The 23,405-nt window shown below is 42.4% G+C and overlaps 2 protein-coding genes across 6 annotated transcripts; both read left to right on the top strand.

The window, feature by feature from the left end:
- The first annotated feature begins 640 nt into the window (after positions 1–640).
- Positions 641–5,133, top strand: myoz2b (myozenin 2b). 2 transcript variants are annotated; one of them, XM_035638478.2, is made up of 6 exons: positions 641–797; positions 1,909–2,015; positions 2,996–3,162; positions 3,621–3,714; positions 4,267–4,429; positions 4,513–5,133. In XM_035638478.2, exons 2-6 carry the CDS (start codon positions 1,934–1,936, stop codon positions 4,736–4,738), a joined length of 732 nt encoding a protein of 243 aa, XP_035494371.2. In that variant the 5' UTR covers positions 641–797; positions 1,909–1,933; the 3' UTR covers positions 4,739–5,133. The 2 variants fall into 2 exon arrangements, with proteins under 2 accessions (XP_035494371.2, XP_035494372.2); XM_035638479.2 differs by lacking the exon at positions 1,909–2,015 and having other exon boundaries at positions 642–797.
- A 2,268-nt stretch (positions 5,134–7,401) lies between these two features.
- usp53b (ubiquitin specific peptidase 53b) lies at positions 7,402–22,256 on the top strand. 4 transcript variants are annotated; one of them, XM_035638101.2, is made up of 18 exons: positions 7,402–7,597; positions 7,723–7,842; positions 9,019–9,235; positions 9,519–9,679; positions 10,557–10,649; positions 10,779–10,913; positions 11,454–11,567; positions 11,954–12,036; positions 12,360–12,465; positions 13,676–13,822; positions 14,175–14,324; positions 14,430–14,598; positions 17,034–17,156; positions 17,262–17,991; positions 18,210–18,271; positions 19,868–19,946; positions 20,077–20,903; positions 21,270–22,256. In XM_035638101.2, the coding sequence occupies exons 3-18, from the start codon at positions 9,142–9,144 to the stop codon at positions 21,344–21,346; spliced, it is 3,150 nt and encodes a 1,049-aa protein (XP_035493994.2). In that variant the 5' UTR covers positions 7,402–7,597; positions 7,723–7,842; positions 9,019–9,141; the 3' UTR covers positions 21,347–22,256. The 4 variants fall into 4 exon arrangements, with proteins under 4 accessions (XP_035493994.2, XP_035493996.2, XP_035493993.2 ...); XM_035638103.2 differs by having other exon boundaries at positions 7,402–7,842; positions 9,525–9,679; XM_035638100.2 differs by having other exon boundaries at positions 7,402–7,842.
- Positions 22,257–23,405: the final 1,149 nt, after the last annotated feature.

The following is a 23,405-nucleotide window of genomic DNA, read 5'->3' as shown; positions in this document are numbered from 1 at the left end:
GATCCATTCTCTGATTATCTCATATTTATTTGTTTATTCTAGAGCATTGTATGCTCATATTTATAAGAAAACAAGAGTTAGAGGATGTCTGGAACGTATCTCACACTTTTTTTTTTAAATTAAAAAAAAATTAAATTGTATTTAATAAAAAATTGAAATATACAGTAAATCTGAGGTAGGACAAAACGTTTAGCTGCCAGAATAAATGATGTAGATTTTATGAAAATCTTTTCGGCTGACCACTTATCTCAGGCATGAGACGACGCTGCCCTTTAACCATCCCCAGTGATCTGTTTTTCATGATCCAAAGTCAGTAATCACACATGATGTCTGTAACACAACTCAGAATGAAGAGAGGAACACACAAGCAACAGCTGTGTCCAGTATAAAAGACCTCCTTGACTTGAGGACTTGAAGGCTACATCAACCCTCAGAGGAGAGTTGACCTTGAAGATTTAGCACAAGGAGAGGAATATGCCTCAGGAGGGGAGGCTTTGCCCCAAACAACATCCATCCTCCCCTCTCCTCTCCTCTCCTCTCCTCTCCTCCCCTCTCCCTGGTTGCTATCCCTGCCCCATGGTGTTTGAGAGTGGTTTTGAGTGTTTGGCAGGTTAAATTTAGCCTATTGATGTAAGCTGCATTCCATTCACAACAGACAGGGACACACTCACAGTTTGGCTTTAGTGTGCGGGACTGTGAAGATCAGGGAAGATCAAACTACCAACAGTAGGTTGACCCCTGAGTCTCCGTGTCTCCCCGTCAAGGATACAGGTCACACACCAGGGACACCATCACAGGTAGGGACAAGCCTCATCGGGGTGTATTTTGTGAATATGTGGTGTGTAAAAATTAAATTGGGGTTATGTTCGAATTTTGGAGAAAGTCACCGTATTGCCATTAAAGAGCTAACATTTAAATTTTCTGTAAATTTTCAAAAAAAAGAATTCTGTAAATTTTGGCATCAGTTTCTTATAGATATGTGACATTTGAGAGATTGACAGCAATTTAGACACTTTTTTAATCTTCAAAATTATATGGCTTTCATACATTTTGCATGGAAATTGTTTTTAAAATTCCAGAGAACATTTATAGAAGTATATTTATATTCTGACTCTCTGGTATCATGTCTTACATTTAGCAGGAAAGGAAACACTTTTGCACTGGCCACTGAAAATGTTACACTTTTCTATTGCAGGACATTTGTTGTATCCAGCTACGTACACAAACATATGCCACAATGTTCACTTTGACCTTTATACAGGGTCGTTTATTATGTGAAAACATTGACGGGCACAAACAGCAGCTCACATATTCAAAAAATTGTTGGTCCAGTGGCAAAGCCAGATTTAAGAATTACGTGTGCGCTACCAAAGCAAATACAATGGGGCTTCGGATTACGCAATAGACTGTAATCCTTTAAATGTAACATCTACGGAGATTATTACAACATGACAAACGCTGAAATGGCAGATTTATTTACCTTCCAAATCATTTTCGAATTCCAATACATGTGGAGAGGGAACCGAAGATAGACTTTAAAGACTAAAAGAAAAGAAAAATAATGTACAGCATTAGTGTGTTAAACAAGAGAGAAGAGTAGAGCAATAAATATGTCTAATCAAGAGTAGGTCTCTGTGTATCCTGAGAGTCTCGTTCTGTCCTTGTCAATTTTTCAACATTTCTTGTTGACAATAGCACAGGATTACAGATTCAAGTTTTTTTTTTTCTCCCCCTGACAGCTGGCGACAGGCGACCTAACACTTGCACTCACCAAACTGTGTTTAGCCGATCGCGGTCAACTGATGGGCACTGATGTTATGTGGGATCACAGTGTGTTGGGAGTAAGAGCTCCTTCTTTATGACTCGGGCAGAACAACTATACATCCTGTGTCCTGTATGTGTTTCCAGTTCTGCCAACCTTGCCAAAGCCACAATGTCACAATTCTGTACAATGCCAGCAGGAGAGAGGAAGAAGTGTGCAGCAGCTATTTGCCGAGAGGTCCATGGTGCCAATGGTATGATTTTAGAGTTGAGGCTCAGCGGGCAAAAACACACTGCTGCAAGGGAACATCCATTCTGATCTGGGTTCAAAATGTCAGGGCTACACTCTCCAGCACTTGCCATAAATAATCTAATGGGATGATTTATTATATGGTGAAAATCCCTTTGTCGCTGTCCTTTTCAGAAGTCTATTTCTGGGTGGGTGTGCGGGTGGGCGGGAGAGGGGAGGGGATCTGTTTGGATAATGTGAAGGTTCGTGACAGCTGGGGAGCATTCCGTCACTATTGGCGGACGAGGGAGCACCATGCAAAATAACCAAAACCAATTCTCGGCTACAACGATTGCTCGTTTTCCATGACAGCACTTATAAAATGCAAAATGTTACTTTTGTGAAACTTTGATGTAATTTGTGGACGCTCCCTTAAACCTGCTCAGCTCAACAACAAAAAATACCAGGGGATATTTCTGTGTGTTTATTTATATTGTTTATCCTGCACTTACCAACTCTAAAACCAGTGCAGGGTTTCACCACTACAGAGACCCTTCCCATGTTAGAATGTGACAATTTGATTTACACAAACAATTAGTTATTTTGATGGAGACTTATTTTTTTACCAACGTCTCAATAATATAAGCATATTATGAAAATATAAAATATTGAACTTTTTTTAAAAGTTTTTTTAGAGACGACCATTCGGTTAAAACATTATTCAAGGTTACCATGGGAACACCTGGGACTTTCAGGATCCCTGGGGCAGTTGCCCACTTTTACTTGTTACCATAAACATCAATAACATTAAAGCACATGGAAATATTAGTCTTTTCCTTGGTTATCCTTTTTTACAAACGTTACCTTAACTCAATCATACACATTGGCTCGAGTACATGTTGAAAGTTTTGAAAATGTTAGCTCAACACTGTATGACAATGCAGTGACCAGTATAGTGATGATCCTCAACATTATTATTTTTTTCTCACCTTTGTTGTCGGACAGCGGACATTATGGATCTCGGAAAGAAGCTCAGCACTCCTCAAGACATTATGTTGGAGGAGTTGTCGTTGCTTTCCAACAGAGGTTCTCGGCTTTTTAAGATGCGCCAGAGGAGATCCGACAAATACACATATGAAAGTATCCAAAATGAGGCAAATGCACAACTAAATGTAAGTAATTATGTGTTTCTGTATGTATATGTATGTTATTCAGTCATGTCATATGTTTAAAATGACTGGGCATAATGAAGTTTGATTTCTTTCCTGGTTGGAGTGCCATCTGCATGAAAAATTGTACAGTTTTTTCTGTGTTACTCATTCGTTACGCAAAATTTATCTGCAAATATGCTCTTGAAAAAAAAAAAGTGTCACAACACATGGATGATAAAAGAAACATGTGCCTCGTGCCGTCTCCATCCTCCGGCCAAATCTTCTGAGAGGCTGCTCAGGCACTTTGCTCCCACTTTATCGGCGCCTGGCTATGTGTGTGTGTGTGTGTGTGTGTGTGTGTGTCTGAGAACATGATAGTCGAGTGCAGCTATCGGTGTGCCAATTCTTGAGTTTTGTTGTTTGTTTTTTTTGTTTTATCCAAAACCCAAGACATGCGCTGCCTTTCCTCTGTTTTGCAGAATGACCTTTTAGCTGAGAATACACACACTGTGGAAATTAAAGTGGATGCACCCGGCCATGGAAATACCAGTACCGCAGAAAACTCAGTTTCAGGTAATAATGCTGCAGAATAGGTGTGATGCTGTTTATGTTGAATCCAATATTGAACAGTGGAATTTAAAACAGCTATTAGAAACTTTTTCAAAAGACTATTTGCTAAAATTAGCAGAGTGAATATTGTTGTTGGAAAAAAAAACTATAACTTCTTCTACATCTACAAATGATGCCGTCAACTGGTTTTGTTTTCTTAATTTTGAAAAGCCGACAGAGCACTGGGCTCTTTCTCAGGCGCTTCAGTCGGGTGTCGTCCCATATTGATACATTATATGATGAGTGCACACTTCAACTATGTGCTATTTTAAGGCCTCAGATCAAAATGATGGACAACTCAGTCTGCCTGTGTTCTCAAAGCACAGTCTCTGTTCTCTGTCCTATCCACTCTAAAGCCAAAACAGGCCGGAGAGAAAACGTCTCTGTGGTATCAACACCTAACGTCACATCAAACTGTCAGATTGTTCTGCTGCGATTTAAAAAAGAATCCTCCACAACAGGCTCGCATACTGACATTTCTCTTTTGCTTGTTGTTTTTTGTTCTCTCCTTCACAGATGTGACTGCAGAGAAGTTAAACGCCACAGCGACGCACAAGTGCTATCACTCTCCATGGGAGGAGGCAATCCTCAGTGACCCCGACCTCGCCGAGACTCTCAAGCTAAGAATGCCTGGACTGGACCCGAGGCCAGAGCTCGCCGACTTTAAGAGCTTCAACCGGTGAGAAAAACTGCACGCGGGCACATTTTCAGTGAAAATGAAGAAGAATTCAAGAAGAATTCACGCCTTGATCTGAATTGCAGGGTTGCCACTCCTTACGGAGGCTTCGACAAAGCCCCCAGAGCGATCACGTTCAAACTCCCAGAGGTCGACCTGAACCCGCTCAGATTCCCAGAGCTCCAGGAGCCAGGGATGAAGCGGCCCACCTTCAACAGGACAGCCCAGGGATGGATAACCGAGGGCACCCATCTGATCCTGCCCACTATCACCCTGGAGCCCATGGATGTCCCAGAGTCCGATGACCTGTAGATGGGAGGAACACAATGTCTGTGGCTGTGACATTGTGGCCTCGCCCTGTGATGACGACAAAACAGTCAATCAGTGGCGCAGTTGCAAAATCCTCCCCATGATTTTGGATTGAAATCCATGCAATGGACATAAAATGTTTCTAGCATTTGTGTTTTCATTTCAGTAGCATGTTTGACGTACACTAGGGAAAAAAACAGTTTTCAAAGATAATCATGTAAATAGCAAAATGAATGTGCTAAACATAATTCCAAAAATTCAGTTTCCACTCGGACTGAAATGCAAAACTGTAAATCTCATACATTTATGGAACAAAAGGAAAATTATGTAATGTAAATAAAGAACGCAACTTATTTATTGATGGCACACAATTAAAAACTGGAACATGCAGTAAGTTATATTTTGTTATTCTATTTCATTCATACTCTTTATTTATATGTCACTTTTATTTATATTTCACTATGTATGTATATATACACACATACATTCTGAGGGACAGCTGGGAAACAGAGAGGATCTACAGAGGAGTTCCGGCCCGGATTGAATTCAAGGCCAGTAGGAAAGGTCTCTCATAACTATCATTTCTGCAAAACCTTAGTACTCCAAAGTATTTGCATACCATCCGCACAGAGTGGTCACCGCAGACGGACACACTCAAGTCAGATGTGCAGGTTATTTTACTTTTTCAGTTGTTTTCAATACTGTTATGACCCAGAATTTCGATATAATAGTTAACTGATTTAGACAGTCAGCCGAGGGTAGACGTCGTCTCATCATCAGAGGGTTTTTTTGTTTTTTTCTGACCCACACTTCAAAACATGAGCTATTTGATGTATTGAGATATTACTGTAAGATAGTCTAGGGGTTTGGAAGTAGCAGTATCTGAAACTGACCTCAGTTCTGTTTGAGACAGAGAAAATAACAAGAAAACTTCTATATTTATCTGCCCTCACATCCACTGATTTTGGACTGGGAGAATCTAAATCAGCCTCCTTTTTTCAGGGAAGGACAAAGTGCTGTACTTCACACTGAAAACTGGATGAGAAGGAAAACGGATACAAGAGACAAACTCCAAAAATAACGTGAAGAGTTTGACAGCTCATATTCAGCAGGAGAAACACAGTTTGTTGAGCTGAGTTTTTATAAATACCAGCAAGAACTCTTCATGTGTCCCAAGGGAGGATTCAGTGCAACTGCTGTAGAGCCAAGACAGGATTACAGAAATGCCAAATGCAATTATACTTTAAATACACATGTCCATCTCATGGACTGCACATGGGCCACGCTTTTTTTTTGCAGTATCATATATAGAGCTGAATATAATAGATCATGTATGATAATAAGAGATTTGTCTGGTTTGAACTGCCAGTGACATGCTCAGAAAATGAAACAACACTGACCATGGTGTCATGTCTTACAGACAGGGTTACCTGTACAATAGGGCTGAAACCAATAATTATGTTCATCATCTATTTATGAGCTGGTTATTTATCTCAAAATTATCACAAATGAGTGAGAATAACTGAAATAATTACCCATAGAGAAAGGAGATGTCTACGTAGCTTTTTTGTATTAAATGCAAACCCAAAGATACTCAGTTTGGGAAAAATTGGAAAATTAATCTTAAAAACAGACATTGTCGAAGTAGTATTTCCTCCTCCGGTCGACTGTGATAGAAGAAGAAGTGTCTGTTATAGGAATCCAGTTTCATTCTTGGACTTAGAGCCTTGTTTTTTTGTTGGTGTAACAAGAGTGTTTCACACTGTTGTTCACAGGCTGGCTCACAGGCTGTGGACACACACACACACACACACACACACGACAGCTCTGTAAATAATCTACTAGGATCCATGGCACACACTGTATAATTTAAAGGAAGTGTGAATATGGCAGTAGCTGAAAAACATGAGACGTGATGACAGTAAACATTGTTGTTTTCTGTCATCGACAAAACACGTTTGAATCTTGAAATCTAACATTTGTAATGCATCGGTGAAAAAAACATCTCACCACTTCTTTTTGTCAGCATGGGACAGAGCCACTAAAAAACTGTCTGAGAAAGAGAGAGATTAGTAAGAGTAATTTTTGCTGACGCTGACTTTGCATATGCACCACCAGCCTCTTTTATTCGTCCCGTCTATACTCGTTAAAAAACCTGCAGGCTTTCCCCTGCCAGGCCCTCCATCTGCCTGGGTCTTTGTGATCACATGGCCTGTTGTCGCTCTGCAGCACCGGCTCCAGAGATGCCAATGGTAGATTTAGAATATCTGTGATTTCATGAGACGACATAATTGATACATTCATGCACAGGCTATTGTGCAAATAAGAAAGAATAACAGGCTCTCTTGCGCAGTGTGGCAGATGAGGGCACATTTACACATTTGGTATTTCCCTCCAAAAAAAAGGGCATCCAACACTTATCCTGTTCTATCGTTTGACATTTTCAAAAAAACAAAACAAAAGCAAAGCAGGCAGGGTGTAGTCCCCCCTCACCCACAGTGGATTATGAAACCAGTGCGGTCATGTGATGTCTTCTCTCATCACCATGACAAGTTGGAAGTCTGACCTTCCGCCGGCGTGCAGGGGCCTGCAGACTGCAGCACAGCAGCAGTTCACTCGAGGCGTCACTAGGGGCGGAGTTTGACCTCTCGAGTCTCAAAACATCACTAATCCGCGTCGGACATTGTGGCTCACAGGCCATCACCAGCAGACGCTTGCACACACACACACACACACACACACACTCACACACACACACACACACACACACACACACACACACACACAGAAGAAGAAAAAAATTTCCCCGACACAACATTGTGCCGACTGGGTCTGCGTGGCACCGGGGGGGCTGCAGCGCGTGTGCGTGTCGGAGGACGGGGAGCTCTGCACGACACTGGCAGATAGTGGCGTTCACATGCGCGCGGACACGTCTGCAGTCGTTTTCTAGACAGTTATTTTTTTAAAATTTTTTTTGTTATCCGCAGGTTTTCGGCGCGGAGTCGTTTGGATTTACGCGTTGACAGCTGGACCGGCGGCGGCGCCTTGCGCCGGGGGGGTTGAGGCGAGCGCGGCAGGGCAAGTCTCCTCGTCCCGTTTAAGAAGAGGTGAGTCTGCTGAACACTTGTTTTTTTTTTTCCTAGCATTGCAAGTTGCGGCATATGTGTGCATACTGTATCTGACCACCGTGGGGCTGCTGGCAGCGCGCCTGCCGCTGTGCGTGCGCGCGCGCGCCCGTCGAAGCTTTCTGTGGGTTGTTGTTGTTTTTTGGGGTGTTTTTTTTTTCCAGAACGGTCATAAAAAGGCCGTTCAATAAAGGATTTATGTCCCCTCCATGAACCCGACGGCAGAGATGGGTGTTTTTTTTATGCCAGACCGTCTATCAGGCCTGTATAGGAATCACATGGTGTCAGAGAGGTCGGTGCAGAAAACACATGGCACAAATGTTGGCATTTTAAAAATATGAAAATGATGATATGCAATGCTGTGATATAAAACCTTTACTAAGGCACATTAACATTTATGTTGGGTGGGGGGAAAAAAATCAAAATATTGTGTCTCTCTCATCTTATTATGAAGGAAAATACAGTTTTTCTGTCTGGACAGTAGAAATGTAAACAAACCGGAGCAGTGTGAGATGAAGAAAAACGTGGCTTGAGAGTTGGGTTGTTGTTCAGATGTTCTGGTGTTGAGCCTCTGTTGTTTCCACGTGGATTGAAGATTGTAGCTTAGAATTTGGATGCAGCAAAAGTCATTTCAAACAGGACAAGTACTGTTTGAGTATGAGCCCCCATCACTGTTTCTTATAGTGACACATTATAATATCTGTGAGAAAACTAGAGCAAAGACAAACTGTATACAAAAGGGGAATTAAGCAATTTAGCTTTTTTTATCAAAAATAAAATGTACACTTTTATATATTAAATCTAACAACTTTAGTATTTATTGTAACACTGCACTTTGTATTATTATTCAGTTCTGTGGTTTTTATTGTCTCAGTGTTGAAGCAGTGGCTTGGTCCCACATGGGAAGGTGTCTGAACTTCTACACGTTTTAAAAGTTACAAAGGGTGTGTCTTTGTTTGGCCTTGTGCAGGCTGCAGATTGTGGTGGTGGGTCAGGAGTCTTAAGCCGAGGTCTTAGATTTAGAATTTAGGGTGTTGAGAATGAGTGTGTTTGTGCTTCTTTTGTGTACGTTCGGATGCAGGAAATTACTTTTAAAGCAGGACTCTGCTCTTATGCTTCTGGCAGTATGATACCATTGTGTGGTTTACCTTTTTCCAGTCCTCCAAAACCACAGAATCCGGTCCAGTTGCCAGCCAATGCCCAGCAGCACATGGCTGAAGCTGCCCTGTGGCTGATCCCCCTGACGATGCTTTCCACCAACCACTCCGGAGGCGCGTGGGGATGAAATGGACGGAGCCCATGGCCAGACCAACACACCAGCTCCCACCTCCCAACATGTCCAGCTGCAGCAAGTCTCCCTCCAACTCTGGAGGAGGTAGGTGACACCGTTCATCCGTCATCTCACCGAATCAGTCGTTTGGATTGGTCATGTAATGGAAACAGGGTCCATCCCCTTTTTAAATCCAGGGCTGCTCATTATTAATAATACGTTTATTTTGTTATGTTTTCCTCCCTGTGACTTGGGACCAGGAAAACATCCACAACATTCGTTGTAGTTGAATGTTTTTAGCTCACACGTTGGATCGTATTTTCTAGTAGCCGCCTTCCGCGAAGAACTGAACATAAGACACAATAAGCTGAGGATTTTATTTCATCAGTTGCAGGCTCTAACTCCATGGCTTGGGTGAAGATGTTCAAAAAACCCGGAGGAGGCCTGAAGAAGTCCTACCAGCCCGGGAGCATGTTGTCTCTCGCGCTCACCAAAGGCCTGCTGAACGAGCCCGGGCAGAACAGCTGCTTCCTCAACAGCGCTGTTCAGGTAACAACCACTCACCACCATCTCTAAATCACTTTGCCACACTGAAACGATTACAAATTCACGGTACAAATAAGCAGCCCATATCAAAAAGGTTTGGGTGCCCACACATGCACAAACGGTTGTCCACGAAAAAAATAAGAGTTCAATTATTTAAACTGGTGTGAGCGAAGCGAATGATGTGAAATTCGCAACTCCGGGTTATTCGTGTCTAGTCACATCTTTGCTTTGGCTTGTGAAACCGTATGTATTCTACTTGCACAAATAATGTGCGTCGCGTATCTAGTGAACGCACAAATTGCGCCCTCTTGCCTTCCCTGCAACTTTAGTCTGAAAGACTTCACTGAGGAGCAGCACAAATCACCTCTAGAGGGCAGAAGTAGACGCCAATAAACAACAACTCATGACGCTTTGAAACTACCACACATAAACAAATATACCGTAAAACATATTAGAAATATAATCTTTAACTTTCTTTTTTAAGAAACAGCAATTTTGGAAGAATCCTATCAATGTTCGGTCGTGTGTTATTCATAATTCGGTCGGTCAACTCCGGATTAAAATGTCTCATGCTTGTTAGCTATAGTCATTCTATTGACACTGGCACTGTCTCAGTGACTTGTGTGAGCTGGGCTTAGTTTTGTATGTGTGGCTTATTTAAAAATAACAAAACAATGAGCTGAAAATGAACAAAAGCTGCTGAATCCAGTGTTAATTTTCCGTTGATTCGGAGCTACGAGCAGCCCCTTTTTAACTTACACGAGGTGTTTTAATTTCAACGTCAACATCAAAAATATTTTTCGTCCGTCTGCACTGTGCGAGCCTCTGAAACCGTCGACTCAAATTTGAATTCAGCCGCTGTCGACGATTTTATCCACAGGTGCTTTGGCAGCTAGACATCTTCAGGAGAAGTTTGAGGCAGCTCTCGGGCCACTTCTGTCTGGGCGACGCCTGCATTTTCTGCGCTTTAAAGGTTTGTAGCTAAATAAGTCATTGTATTGCTTCTGTTCGTATTTCAGTCAAATTCATGGTTGTCGGGGATAGTTTAAAAAGTGAGCATGAGCAGACTGAATCGTCGTTTTTCTTGTTTGTCTTTTCCCAGAGCATATTCAGCCAGTTCCAACAGAGCCGGGAGCGCGTGCTCCCCTCCGACAGCCTGCGCAACGCTCTGGCCGAAACCTTTAAGGATGAGCAGCGCTTTCAACTGGGCCTGATGGACGATGCTGCTGAGTGCTTTGTACGTTGACAATGAAAAGTAATAAGACCCCCACCGCAGTAACTGTGTGTTAAAATAATCCTGTGGTGCTTCCCCCTCTGTGACACTGAAGGTATGAGGAAGCAGAAGCCGCTGACAAAATGCCTCGGCTCTGTATGGAAAGGTGCATTTTGGCCTCTTGCTTTTTCTTTTTTTTTTGTTAGGATTTTCTTTATCGTGTTTGATCTCTTGTCTGCATTCGATCCTAGAGCGTACAAAAATTCCCTTATTAGTCTAGCTGTTTGCACTGTAGTGAAAAAAGGTGGAGACCTCGGTCGTAAGTCTGCCTCACATCGTATGTAGATATTTTTTTTATTGACTCAATTTGATCATTTACAATAGCTTTTGTTCGTTGTTATAGAATTAGACCATTAGATATTTGAGTGTTTTACAAGTGATGTCTGAGTGGGTGTGACTGAATTTTTAAGATGTACTTTATATTGAGACAACTCTTGTTTCACGTGTGATTGCGTGTTGGCAATTCTGCCACTGTGTCTGTTGTTCTTGCCTCTCATCTTTTAGGAGAACATCCTGGAGCGCATCCACTTACACATAGTGTCAGACACAGCGACTGACGCTTGTTCATCCAAATCCTGCATCACCCATCAGAAGTTCGCAATGATGCTTTATGAGCAGGTAACTGATATTTATTTTATTTATATATGTTTCTTATTTCATTAATAAGCAAAAATAGAAATACGAAACATATAGAATTTGAATTTAAACATAAATCCACATCTTTTATGCATTGTTTATTGTGTAAAATAAAAGTTTTTATATCGGCGCATATCGGCAAACATAAACGCCGATACCGGCTTCTAGTGCTAAGATAGTTATTAGTGTGAAGCACATGGAGATGATGATAACGTTTTTTCATAGTAGGATGACTAATAATGATAATAAAAATAATAATTTGTGATGACTCCCACAGCTTCTATAACAACAAACATTTAGAGTTGGTGTTCATGGTATTTGAAATATATTTTACTAACATGTAAATATGTTGTTGGTTTTTTTTGCAGTTTGTGTGTCGCTGCTGTGGTGCATCTTCAGATCCACACCCGTTCACAGAATTTGTACATTATGTCTCAACCACCTCTTTATGGTGAGTAAATGTATCTCTGATTTAAATGTCAAAAATATTAATTTAGGTAAATTAAGAATGATTTGATTGCAGTTTTAAGTATCATTAAAGATCAGTTACTTTCACTCACATAGCCACAGTTAGAGTCTCTTCATATTAAATGTTACCAACCTGAGATCTGTCTTTGATCAAAATGATCATTCAAATCTATTCCTAACTTTTAGATTAAACAAACAGATAAACCGAACCAATAACACAACCTCCTCGGTGGAGGTAATAAACTAAATATATTCAACTGTCTACTTTCCATCACCAGTCTCTGTTTTCACGCATTTGATGTGCAGCCAACAGGTCGATCGTATGTTGGGTAAGAACGAGCGGCTCAGGTCGGACATGTTTGGAGAGTTGCTGCAGGCGGCAAACAACACAGGGGACCTACGAAGCTGCCCGGTATGTGACCAACCATTGTTCATTTTAATATTGTCAAAGTGGTGCCTCGGAACCTTTCCCCGCTCTGCTGCTTCGTCAAAACATCCGTCTGAATCCGACCTGCAACTGCTGATTCAACACAGGCAGCTGTGAATGAACGAGATTCAGCCAGTCAGCTGGTCAGAGGGCATGTTAGCCTAAAAGGGACACACGCACGAATAAAATTACTCTTGCAACTGTGCAGAGTACACTCTGTGCTTTCTGCTGTGACTGTGACACTGCACTTGAAGCAGCCGGAAGGAGATGGTGCCAGACTAGTGTTGGGATAAAAATAGCAGTGAGGGCTTATCCACGTTTTTTCTCTCATCTGTATTTGCTGCCACTGTCTTCCTCTCTCGGCGTGCAGCAATGTGCCCGGTCTGAGTCGTCTGTTCACATGAGACAATCATCCCTCCAGAAATGTCCAGCTGCAGTGCTGACTTCATGATACGGATCTGCGGATAATAACTGGCCCCCTTTTCCGTCTTTGCAACAGTCGTGGTTTTGGAATTTCCAAGTGATGAGTCACATGAGGGCGAGAGAGGTGAAGTCGTAAATTAAAAGGACTACATGGGAATTTTTGCTCATTTATTTCTAACTAGGACTTAAGTAGGATTAAAACATTAATTCACTTTCATCTCGGTGTTTCCACTGGTGAGTTTGCTCAGCCTACAATACCTTCGGCACAGAAAACTGGAAGCAGGGGAACAGCCGAGCCGAACCCCAGCCAAACCAAAAGGGGGAAACAAAATAACAGTTGTATTCACATGCTGACATCCCATACCCTGCCGGGTTTTGTTCTGAGTTACCAACAAAAGCCCAAAATTTTGACTTGAACTTGGCGAGCAACAGATTTAAATACAGAAATACTGTTTACGCTTGTTGAAATGTCTAATTTTCTGACACTACGCATCTTAAATACACATGTAGGGTTTTGTAAATAAAACTGATTTTGAATTGTGGTAACACTGGTCAATTGTGTTTTCTCCTACTGTACATTGCAGTCTTTGTGCTAAGCTACATGTAGCCCAAGGAGCGTAATCTACCTTTTCTGCATCGTGAACACACGTTTAATTGGATCTTGGGTTATTCCATTTCAAAATATAGACCTGAAGGAATTAGATTAAATTAAATAATTATGCATGATGCTATTTTTATTATTCTTCCCATGTTTTCTCTTCACGTTGTGCAGAGTGACTGCGGTCAGAGTATCAAGATCCGCCGTGTACTCATGAACTGTCCAGAGATCGTGACTATAGGATTCGTGTGGGACGCTGAGCAGTCGGATCTTACGGACGATGTCATCCGGTCACTTGGCCCACGCTTGAACCTGTGTGGGGTAAGAGCTCAGTGACCTTTGGCCCTTACGTGCTGCTCTGTAAGCACCAGATGACAAACAGGAAAGTTTCTTGAAGGACACTTTGTACTGTACAGGACTCTTTGCTAGTTGTAGTTTTGAAAAGATTTGATCTATAAATCACATATCCACAAAATGACACTGATCACAGTTTTCAACTCTTTCACGACTCTTGGTCATGATAGATGAGAAATGAAGGTCAGTGTGCTGTAATCTTTTTTTCTTTCTTTTTTTATGCCTATCAAAACCACACACATAAATTGTATTCTCACAGGATTTAGCATCTGCCAGAGAGAAATATGCGGAGATCAAACTTCAGTTTGCTCTCTTTCAGCTTTTCAACCGCGTCACTGATGAAAATGCCAAACGGAGTGAGCTGCATCTGGTGGGGATGATCTGTTTTTCGAGCAAACATTACTCGGCTTTTGCCTATCACACCAAATCTTCAAAATGGATGTTTTTTGATGATGCTACTGTAAAGGAGGTTAGGAACTCTGCTATTAATCTGCTTTATCCCTGTTCAAACCGTCCACTACCTGTTACTGCTACTGTCACAGGCTCTTAAAAATCACTCTCTTCTACTCTGCAGATTGGATCCAAATGGAAGGACGTTGCCTCCAAATGCATCAAGGGACATTTCCAGCCGCTTCTCCTATTTTACACTAATCCCGAGGGAAGCCCAGTGTCCAGTGAAGATGCACCGAGACAAACCACAATGTGTCCCCGGTTCAAAGGCCAAGTGAATGGTGACGCGACAGGTGAAACAATCCTCCAGTTATCAGCACGTATAACCCTCCCGCTTCTCACAGACATTCGACATGATGGTCGGACGTCTTTGTTTATACATAGTGGCTTCTCAAACCCTTTCGGCTGATTTAAGCCTTTCACAGACATACTGGTATTGGCGTCTATGTTTGCCAATATAAGAGCTTTTATTTTGTACAGAATAAACAACGCAGGAAAGATGTGCATTTATATTCACATTTTACGTAATAAAAATGTCCTTTAATAACGACATCTTAGGAATCATTGCCAATTAAAAAAATATATATTTATATCAGCTAATAAATCAGTATCCTAAATCTTTTTTACTCCCTTGTTTCGGTATTGTCATCGGCCCCCAAAAGGTCCTTGACCCACTTGGAATAAATATTAACACACTTTGCTAAACGTTTGATGCACATTTCATGAATACTTTGACTTAAACTTCATTGTTATTCTATTTGAAGTGTCACCAGACTATCCTAGAATTGTATTTTTCTGGATTGTGCTTGAAGTAATTTCATAGCACTAATATTCATTATTCACAACATTTACTCAATGAAATAACGTGTGTGTGTCAATGCAACTTTTTCTCAATGTTGCACATTTGTGATGTGTTGACGAAATCCATATCTATTAGAAAATCTGATTGTTTATCTGAAAGTAGCATAAAGTGAAATTAAATGTGAAATAATGTCACAGATGACGTCTCACCACAATAAATTGTGGTCTGCGTTGAGATCGAGAGAGTGCGGTTAAACCGCGGGCAGAAAGATTGTCATGCCCTGTGTGCTGGCTTGATCTTGACATGGGGATGTTGCCTCTGTTGCACGCAGATTACCACCCACGCCTCCCTCCCTAATCCCTGCTCCTGGGGCCGAGCGCACTCATGCTCCTGCTCCACGGTTCTCACTCCTCCCCTAGACAGTTCCGACGTTTGCCTCCATTAATTTATCTGCTTGGGGTTTTTGGCAACGGTTGCCTTGGCCGTTTAGATGGATTGTTCTGCTTTAGTGTGGTGGCCAAACACTCTGACTGGCATGGGACAGGATTCTTGTTTTTATGAAAATAAGCGTAAGTAACTGATATTTTCTTGTTGTTCAGATTGAAGTATTATATATATATATATATATATATATATATATATATATATATATATATATATATATATATATATATATATATATATATATATATATAAACATTGCTTGCATTATTTACTATTATCTCAAATGTTAATTTATTCTAATTGAGGTTTAGGAAAAATACTGCTAATTCGTCCCACAGTACACAGTGGTAGGAGTTTTCATTTCTTACAGTTTCACATCCACATCTAACCAAGTCAACTTCCCTGCAGTATTACTACTCGCATTACTAAGCTTGAGAATCTCCGGTCGACTTCAGGCAGCGTCACGACGTGTGTACAAGTTAATTATGTGGTAGATGTGTGAAGTGTACTCCGGCGTACTCTAGTATCCTCTTTCAGCGGAACTACTTAAATGTCAGAGTTAGGCTCCGTAATCCATAATACTGCAGCTTACTCACTGCTGTTGTAACATCCAGCAGCCGTGTCCATGCTCACAGCATCGTGCCTCCTTTTTATATCTCAGGTTTCAGAAAGGCTTCACATTTTCCTTTAACTTCACTTGTTTTTTATTTGTTATATTGTATATTTTCCCTCTCTAGATCTTGACTAAAATACATTAGAAATTGCAAAAAAACAAGAAACAAAGGAGGTAACAATGTCGCACAAAGTGTTCTGACTAACGCGCAGAACGGAGGAGTTGAGATGTGAAACTGAAGGTGGCAGCTGCTTGGTAAACGGGCTGATTTGAAGGCAGATGTTCACAGTTCACTGTTTCTCACAGTGACTTGTCTGCTACAGAGGCAAGGACGCACACACACACACACACACACACACACTCACCCACACACACGCACACGTGAAAGCGGTAGTGTTTTCTTTAACACGCATGATGCACTTGCATCTGTTCTTTTGTCTCTTGCTGCATTTTGATACGAAGGTGTGAATTTTGCCAAAACATCTGTTAAAGCTGCTCTGGAATCTGTAACGAGGAAGCGTCGGTACTGATGAGCCCTGGTCCGAGAGTCAAACAAGTAATGAAGGTTTCTCAAGCTTCATGCTTGCAGTGCACCACACACTGGGAATTAGTTTGAACCCAGAATATAAGTTGCAAGGCAACACCTCAGGTAAACTTCATATGTGCAGAATTACATGTTATGATAAAATCATATCACACACTGACATGTTTATTTTTTTAAGTACTTTACACAGATTAAGGGAATTTTTGCCCTAAAACGTTACTACTTGGGACACTGATGTCAGCAGGTCTCCTCCCTGTGGTAACTTTTCTGACAGCTCCTCCTTAAAAGCCCAGAAGTCCATTTCATTCTTTTTTTCTATTCCTAGGGAAACATCCTGTTGGAAGTCCTAAAAAATTCCAGGAACCTTTCATGGAGAATTTGCAGAGGCCAGGTGAGACATCCAGGAAGGACAGAGGGCATCGGAGAACGGACCCGTCACAACACAAAGGTGAGAACAAAGACAAACAAGGCCAAGCCATTGTTGATAACTGCTTTTCGTCAGAACATGTTCGAAACTGTAACTCCACAAAATATCCGTGTTCACTTGGTTTAGAGATGGCACACGCAAGATCTTCGTCGCCTCCAGAGAACGGACTGAGGCCTTCTGCGGACCACAAGTTAAAAAGCTACCAACGCACCGAGAAGTCGTCCAACCATTCGAGCAGAGGATCTCAGGAGCCACGTGGACAATCCATGGGTACACAGGGTGGCGGGCATGGCCAGAGAAACAACACCTCCCCGAGTCGCTATGATCAGGAGAGCTGCCAGGAGCAATGGGAAAAAGGGGGAAGTGGAGGAGGCCGCAATAAATCCAAGTCCACCTGGAGACCCATTCGGGAGGTGTTAAACGTGGACACTGTACTGAGCGAACTGGAGCAGCGCCGTCAGCAGCAGCAGCAGCAGGACAGCCCGCGGCGCAGTAAGCCGTCCCAGGACAGGGTGCACGCCGAACAGAGTCGCGACCGCGACAGGGAATTTGTGCGAACGAGGGAAGATCGAAAGCAGAAGTGTTTAATGACGATCTACGAGGACGAGCAGAGGCACGAGACCGAGAGCCACAGCTCGGTGGAGTCCGAGAGCAGGGCCAGCCAACAGAGGGGCGGCAGGCTCAAAGGCGGCCCCAAGACGCTGCTGCGCAGTGACACCTGGACCATTCAGAGGACTGAGTCGGGCTACGAGAGCAGCGACCGACTCAGCAGCGGCTCCACCAACCCAGACTCACCTGGGGTGGATGGCTTTGCAGTGAAAGACCCGAGGTCAACACCAGAGGCACAGCTGCAAAGGTAAGAAACAACCGTGTAATTGTTCGAGGGGCATCTGTGCAAAGACGTTATACATTACTTTTACAAGTTTGAATACTCACCAGGTTATTAATATCAGTACTGGATTTCAATGCAGACTTCGTATACTTTCTTGTTGCTGTGCTGCCTGCTAATGAACTGATGATTTAAAATCAGCTTGAAGACATGCTTGGAGTCATTTCAGGTTTTTTTGTTTCCAGCCAGCTGCATCAAAAGGGAGGCGATGCAAAATCATGTGGAATGCCGTCGCCTTCACACAACGGTAAAGTTACAATATTGTGGAATAACCACAACCAGTTTTTTCAGCTTGCTTGAAAAATAAATGGTTTGTTTTTTTCATTGTACTAAGTTCAGTGATTTAGTAATATCATGTTGTAGCCTGACACTGTGTACTGGAATCTGTGATGTGAATAATTAACAGCTGGCAGCAAAGTTCACATCAAGTCAACAAAAAAAAAATACCACAAAAATAGATTTGGTCACAAGAGAAGTGGAAAGAAATACCGACGGCAAAAGTGTGATGCAATTGAAACAGGATTCAGAGCAATACGGAACACGTCACTGTTCATGGTCAGTTACGTCTCATCGTCTGATCTGCACAATCCCCGTACATCTACAAAGAAACATAATTTAGCTTTTGTAGATCCAGTATGGAATATTGGGTTGCACACAGTGTGTTGGGTATTGATGCATGACTCTCGTGTCCCACATAATTCAGTTTAATGTTGTTGTTGTTTTTGTTGTTGTTTCCCCCCATTTTTTTTTTCTGTTTTCCATATATTTCTGTTGGTATCTGTTGTTTGTTGGTCTTTCAAACCGAGCCGATGAAGCGTGATCTGCCTCCTCTACTGACAATGTGAGAGTAATTAAAGATTTGATTGTCGGGGTTCTGAGCTCGGACTGGCTTGTTCAACCTCTTCACCCGGCCGACGCCGTAATCCCACAGAAGCTCATGCGGATAGCACAGCTGGACGTGGCTGCCGGCATTGTCATAAATATCCTTTCTGTTTCACGCAGTACTCTAAAGTCTGCTGCACTTGATACTTAGTCGGGGCCGTGTGTGCGCACAGAGCCAGTGTTTCCAACCAGCAGCGAAGCGTTTTACCCTTGCATGGACCTCTCCGGGGCAACAGCAAAGAAAAAAATAACACATCTATTTTTAAAGGGAAGGAATTCAGCACCACACTGCCTCTCGCTGTGCCGGTGCACGGGGGTGAGCGCGTTGACTGGCTCATCCAGCTGTGACGAAGTCCAGCGAGATTAACTCTCTGCTGCTGCCACCTTGTGTCCTGAGAGGACCACGGCTTCTCAGTCCGACGTCCAGGCTCCTTTGTTCTGGTCTTAGGTTCTGCTTTTAATTAGAAGTGTGTGTGTGTGTGTGTGTGTGTGTGTGTGTGTGTGTCTGTGCGTGTAAGTGAAAGTGGGAAAAAAAAGAAGTGATATTAATCTCTGAATTCAGAGAAACATAAATCTGAATTATGAGATTAAAGGCTAAAATCAGTGATTCAGCAGAAATCTGATTCTCAGGATCCTGAATCAAATCACAAAATTGTAAGAAAAGATTTCGAGTTTAATCTCTGTTTTTCAATCTACTCCTGTTCCTCAATTTGTTTTTATGGCAGATGTCTGTCCCTTTGTTAACATTATTAGGAATTTGTATCTTCTGTCAGCATACGCTGCATAATTTCATTCTAAACAATTTAATAAAGGTTAGAAAAAATAACATATTAATGTCTCCAGTAATTACAGGAAGTAAAGGTACTTGCCGTGATAAAGCAGACCATTTCAAAAGGAGGACGGCTACAGTAATTTGATTTGTACATACTCTTTTTAAATATATATTCTATTATATTTTTAGGTAAACATCAACCCAAACCTCAGGGAAAGAGCCATGACCAAGTTTCACATCCTCATCTAAAGTCCAGTCCAAGTTCAAGGTACTGTCCTTTTTTTCAGAAATATAGAATTGTCCTAGTATGTACAGTAGAGTTAAGATTAAATCATAAACTGTACATTGTATTTTAGGTATTTAATTATTCTTGACTAATCACTTTACATTATTCGTAGACGGAAATCAAAGTACACTTCTAGCACCTCCAGGAAGGTGGTGTGTTCGGAGCGGGACTCCACCGGGTGTGAGAGCAGGCAGAGTGATCAGCAGGAGCTGACCAACTGCAGAGAAGGTTCGGCACCGAGGCACTTCACAAAAACCAGCAGCTCCGAGTGGAACAGCTCCGATGATCTCGCTCTCTCGGAGCCTGACGACAGGGAAAGCACTTACCGCTCCAGTAACAGCGAGGCCGTTGCCTCTGATCCCCCGTGTCCTCTCATAACCCTGCCATACCAGACCCCGTGCAGTGTGACCGCAGAGCCTCTTCAACTCAACCATCAGCGTCAGCTCAGCGCCACAGGGTCCCCGCACCTCCGGCCCGCCCAGCGAGCCCCTCCCCACCAGGGCGAAACGAGCCACACCGCGTTTCGCCCGAGGGTGCTTCAAGAGCCCCTTCCGTCGAGTCCTCGCCTTTCGCCCGCGGCCTACGTCAGTCCTCACAGGAAGCCCGACATGTCGGGCCTCCGGACCTTCTCGGACGCGAGCTCCAGGTCGGGCTCCGACCCGGAGAGGAGCACTCCGTCGTCTTGTGAGAGTGAGGAGAGACTAACTGCGTGCAGAGTGGAACAGGCGGCGTCGGCTCAGGAGGTTTCCCTGACAACATACTTCAACGTGGATAACTGCATGACGGAAACATACCGACTCAAGTACCACAACCAGAGGCCTCTGGTCCTCTCTGCCACGGTGCCCCGGACAGTGGCTGCGGCTGAGCGCAGAGATGCCGGCCACACGCTCCCTGCCGACACACACTCGCAAGATGTGCCAAAAATCAGACCTGAGACAAGTGAGCCTCCCTCTCTCTGCTCGCAAACCTAAATGTACAGTAGAGCTGGCCAGTGTGAATGTATATATATGTAAATACATATACATTAAAATCAGCCGTCAGTGATTGTGTTTTACTGTTTTCACTGTGGCAGCTATTCCTCTAATTTGGTTGTTCAAATTTAGAGTATGCGTTCTCTTTTGAATGCATTAACAGTTTTCCAATTCCAAGACTTAACTCTTTCACCATGTGCAGTGAAGTTTATATGAAATTGCACCGACCCTGATAGAAGGTTGAAAGATAACGACAAAAACAAAACGTCAGTATTCTTCTGTTGTGGTGTGAACGAGGGAATCTCCGTGAAACATCTTTCTTTTTTCTCTACAGGCCATAATAGCAATAAACCCACTGCAAAATGGAACCCAGTGACAGCCAAAGGACTGGATGAACGTGGTTTTTTATGAATGTCTGAACTCGGTAAGTGTTGTTTACAAGGACGGCCCGTGGTCAGTAGAGAACGAAGTGGATGCCAAAGAGTGAAGAGAGAATGGAAGGACCTTCTGAAGCCTGACATCTCTAAATTGAGTAGAATTGATTTATGCAAGCTTGTCCACTTGAGGAAAACCTATTTCTAAAAGCTGTTGAATATTTTTCTGATGGATTATTAACTATTACATATGATGTCTTCTGTCCTCCTGCAGTATTGCTGCGACAAGATTTAGTTTGAACCAAAATCTAGACTGTTTCCAGTTTGCACAGAGGCGTTTTGACTCTTTTTGGTCACCTTATCTCAAGTTTATTTATTTATTTTTATTAAGCGGTTCTGCACAAAGGCGCCGCAGACTACAAGGTATACCGATAAAGTATATATAAAGTCAGGCAAGTGAGATAACAAATCACGGCATGATGACATTAAAAAACGGTGTGCTCAAGTTACTTCATTAGAATACAATGTCATTCTACACAACACGTTAAAACCTACAGGCCGAGGTTTGGATCTTCAGCAGCAGGTTTGAGGTTTGAGACTGAAAATGTTTTCAATAACGTGTCAGCAGTTTGCTGACTTTATGCACATTTCTGGGCTTTGCAGTCCGTCAGTTTGTTTGAGCTGTTATCAATTATCAGTTCTTTCACAACATTCATGCGTTAATGAATGACTGAAGGCGGATCCGTAACAGTGTGTTGAGAAAGAGTGACCCAAGTGATTCTTCAGGTGATTTGTTCAATTTCCTGGACAATTGTCATATAGATTTCATTTCATTTCATCCATCACTCAGTGGGGCTGCACGGTGGTGTCTCACAGCAAGAAGGTTCTGGGTTCGAGTCCCGGTTCAAACCAACCAGGGCCTTTCTGTGTTGAGTTTCCATGTTCTCCCCGTGTATGCATGGGTTCTCTCCGGGTTCTCCGGCTTCCTCCCACAGTCCAAAGACATGCAGAATGGGGTTAGGTTCATTGGAGATTCTAAATTGACCATATGAGTGAATTGTTGTACGTCTCTGTATGTGGCCCTGCGATAGGCTGGCGACCTGTCCAGGATGTACCCCGCCTCTCGCCCAATGTTAGCTGGGATTGGCTCCAGCCCCCCCGCGACCCTTAAATCAATAAAGCGGTAGACGATGGATGGATGGATGGATGGATGGATGGATGGATGGATGGATGGATGCCATCACTCATAAACATGTAGAGATCTCTGAGAGACGTCTTTGACAGTTCCTCAGACTCGTGGCTTGACTCAGTTGGCACAGCCCTCAGGTTATTCGTCACTAGACACCATCGTGTAACCTTGTGCTGGTTCCTCTAATCCTTTTTTTGATGTCTTCCTTGTTCAAGTAGTGTAATTGCAGGTATTTTCATAAAGATGCCAATATGATTAACTTGCCTCCCCAATATTGTTATTATTATTGACCATACAACACAACACACAAATATTCCTGTGGGTAGGATTGATGTTCTGAAACCTGCATGTGGCCTTTACGAAAGTCTTAATAGCTTTGTGTACAGCATAAGCATGAGCATGAAAATACTGGACTGTGAGTCCAACAAACATAAATCCTATTCGATTTTACTCAATTGTTATAAAATCAATGCATTCAATGTCATTTTGTTGACTATGGTTGATTTGGAAACTTTTTAATGCTTGAATTCTGTTTATGCATCCCTTGTAAATATAAACATATGATGCAAGACTGTCCAAGAGAAACTATGCATCCACTAACAGTTTAAGGCAAATTTAAAAGCAGATTTTAGTATTTTTAAATCTTTATATTCTGTACATCAGACATTCCAGAGAACACGTAAATAATCAGTGTTGCTCTATTTAAAAAAATACTTTTCTTTTGTGCTCACTGAATTGCCAAGTCTTCTCCTGGACATCCTGCCATTAATACACACGTGTTTTATTTGCTCTGCATTGTTTTCTCTCCACAATAACCTTTGTCCAGGGATTTCTCGACTATCGTCACGGCACATAAATGAGTCACTGCAGTTGCTGTTTGTGTCTGACGCTAAAGGACGGTGGTCAG

The sequence above is a fragment of the Scophthalmus maximus genome, chromosome 8 (assembly GCF_022379125.1).
Source record: "Scophthalmus maximus strain ysfricsl-2021 chromosome 8, ASM2237912v1, whole genome shotgun sequence".
NCBI lineage: Eukaryota > Metazoa > Chordata > Actinopteri > Pleuronectiformes > Scophthalmidae > Scophthalmus > Scophthalmus maximus.
This window is presented reverse-complemented; position numbering and strand designations above follow the sequence as displayed.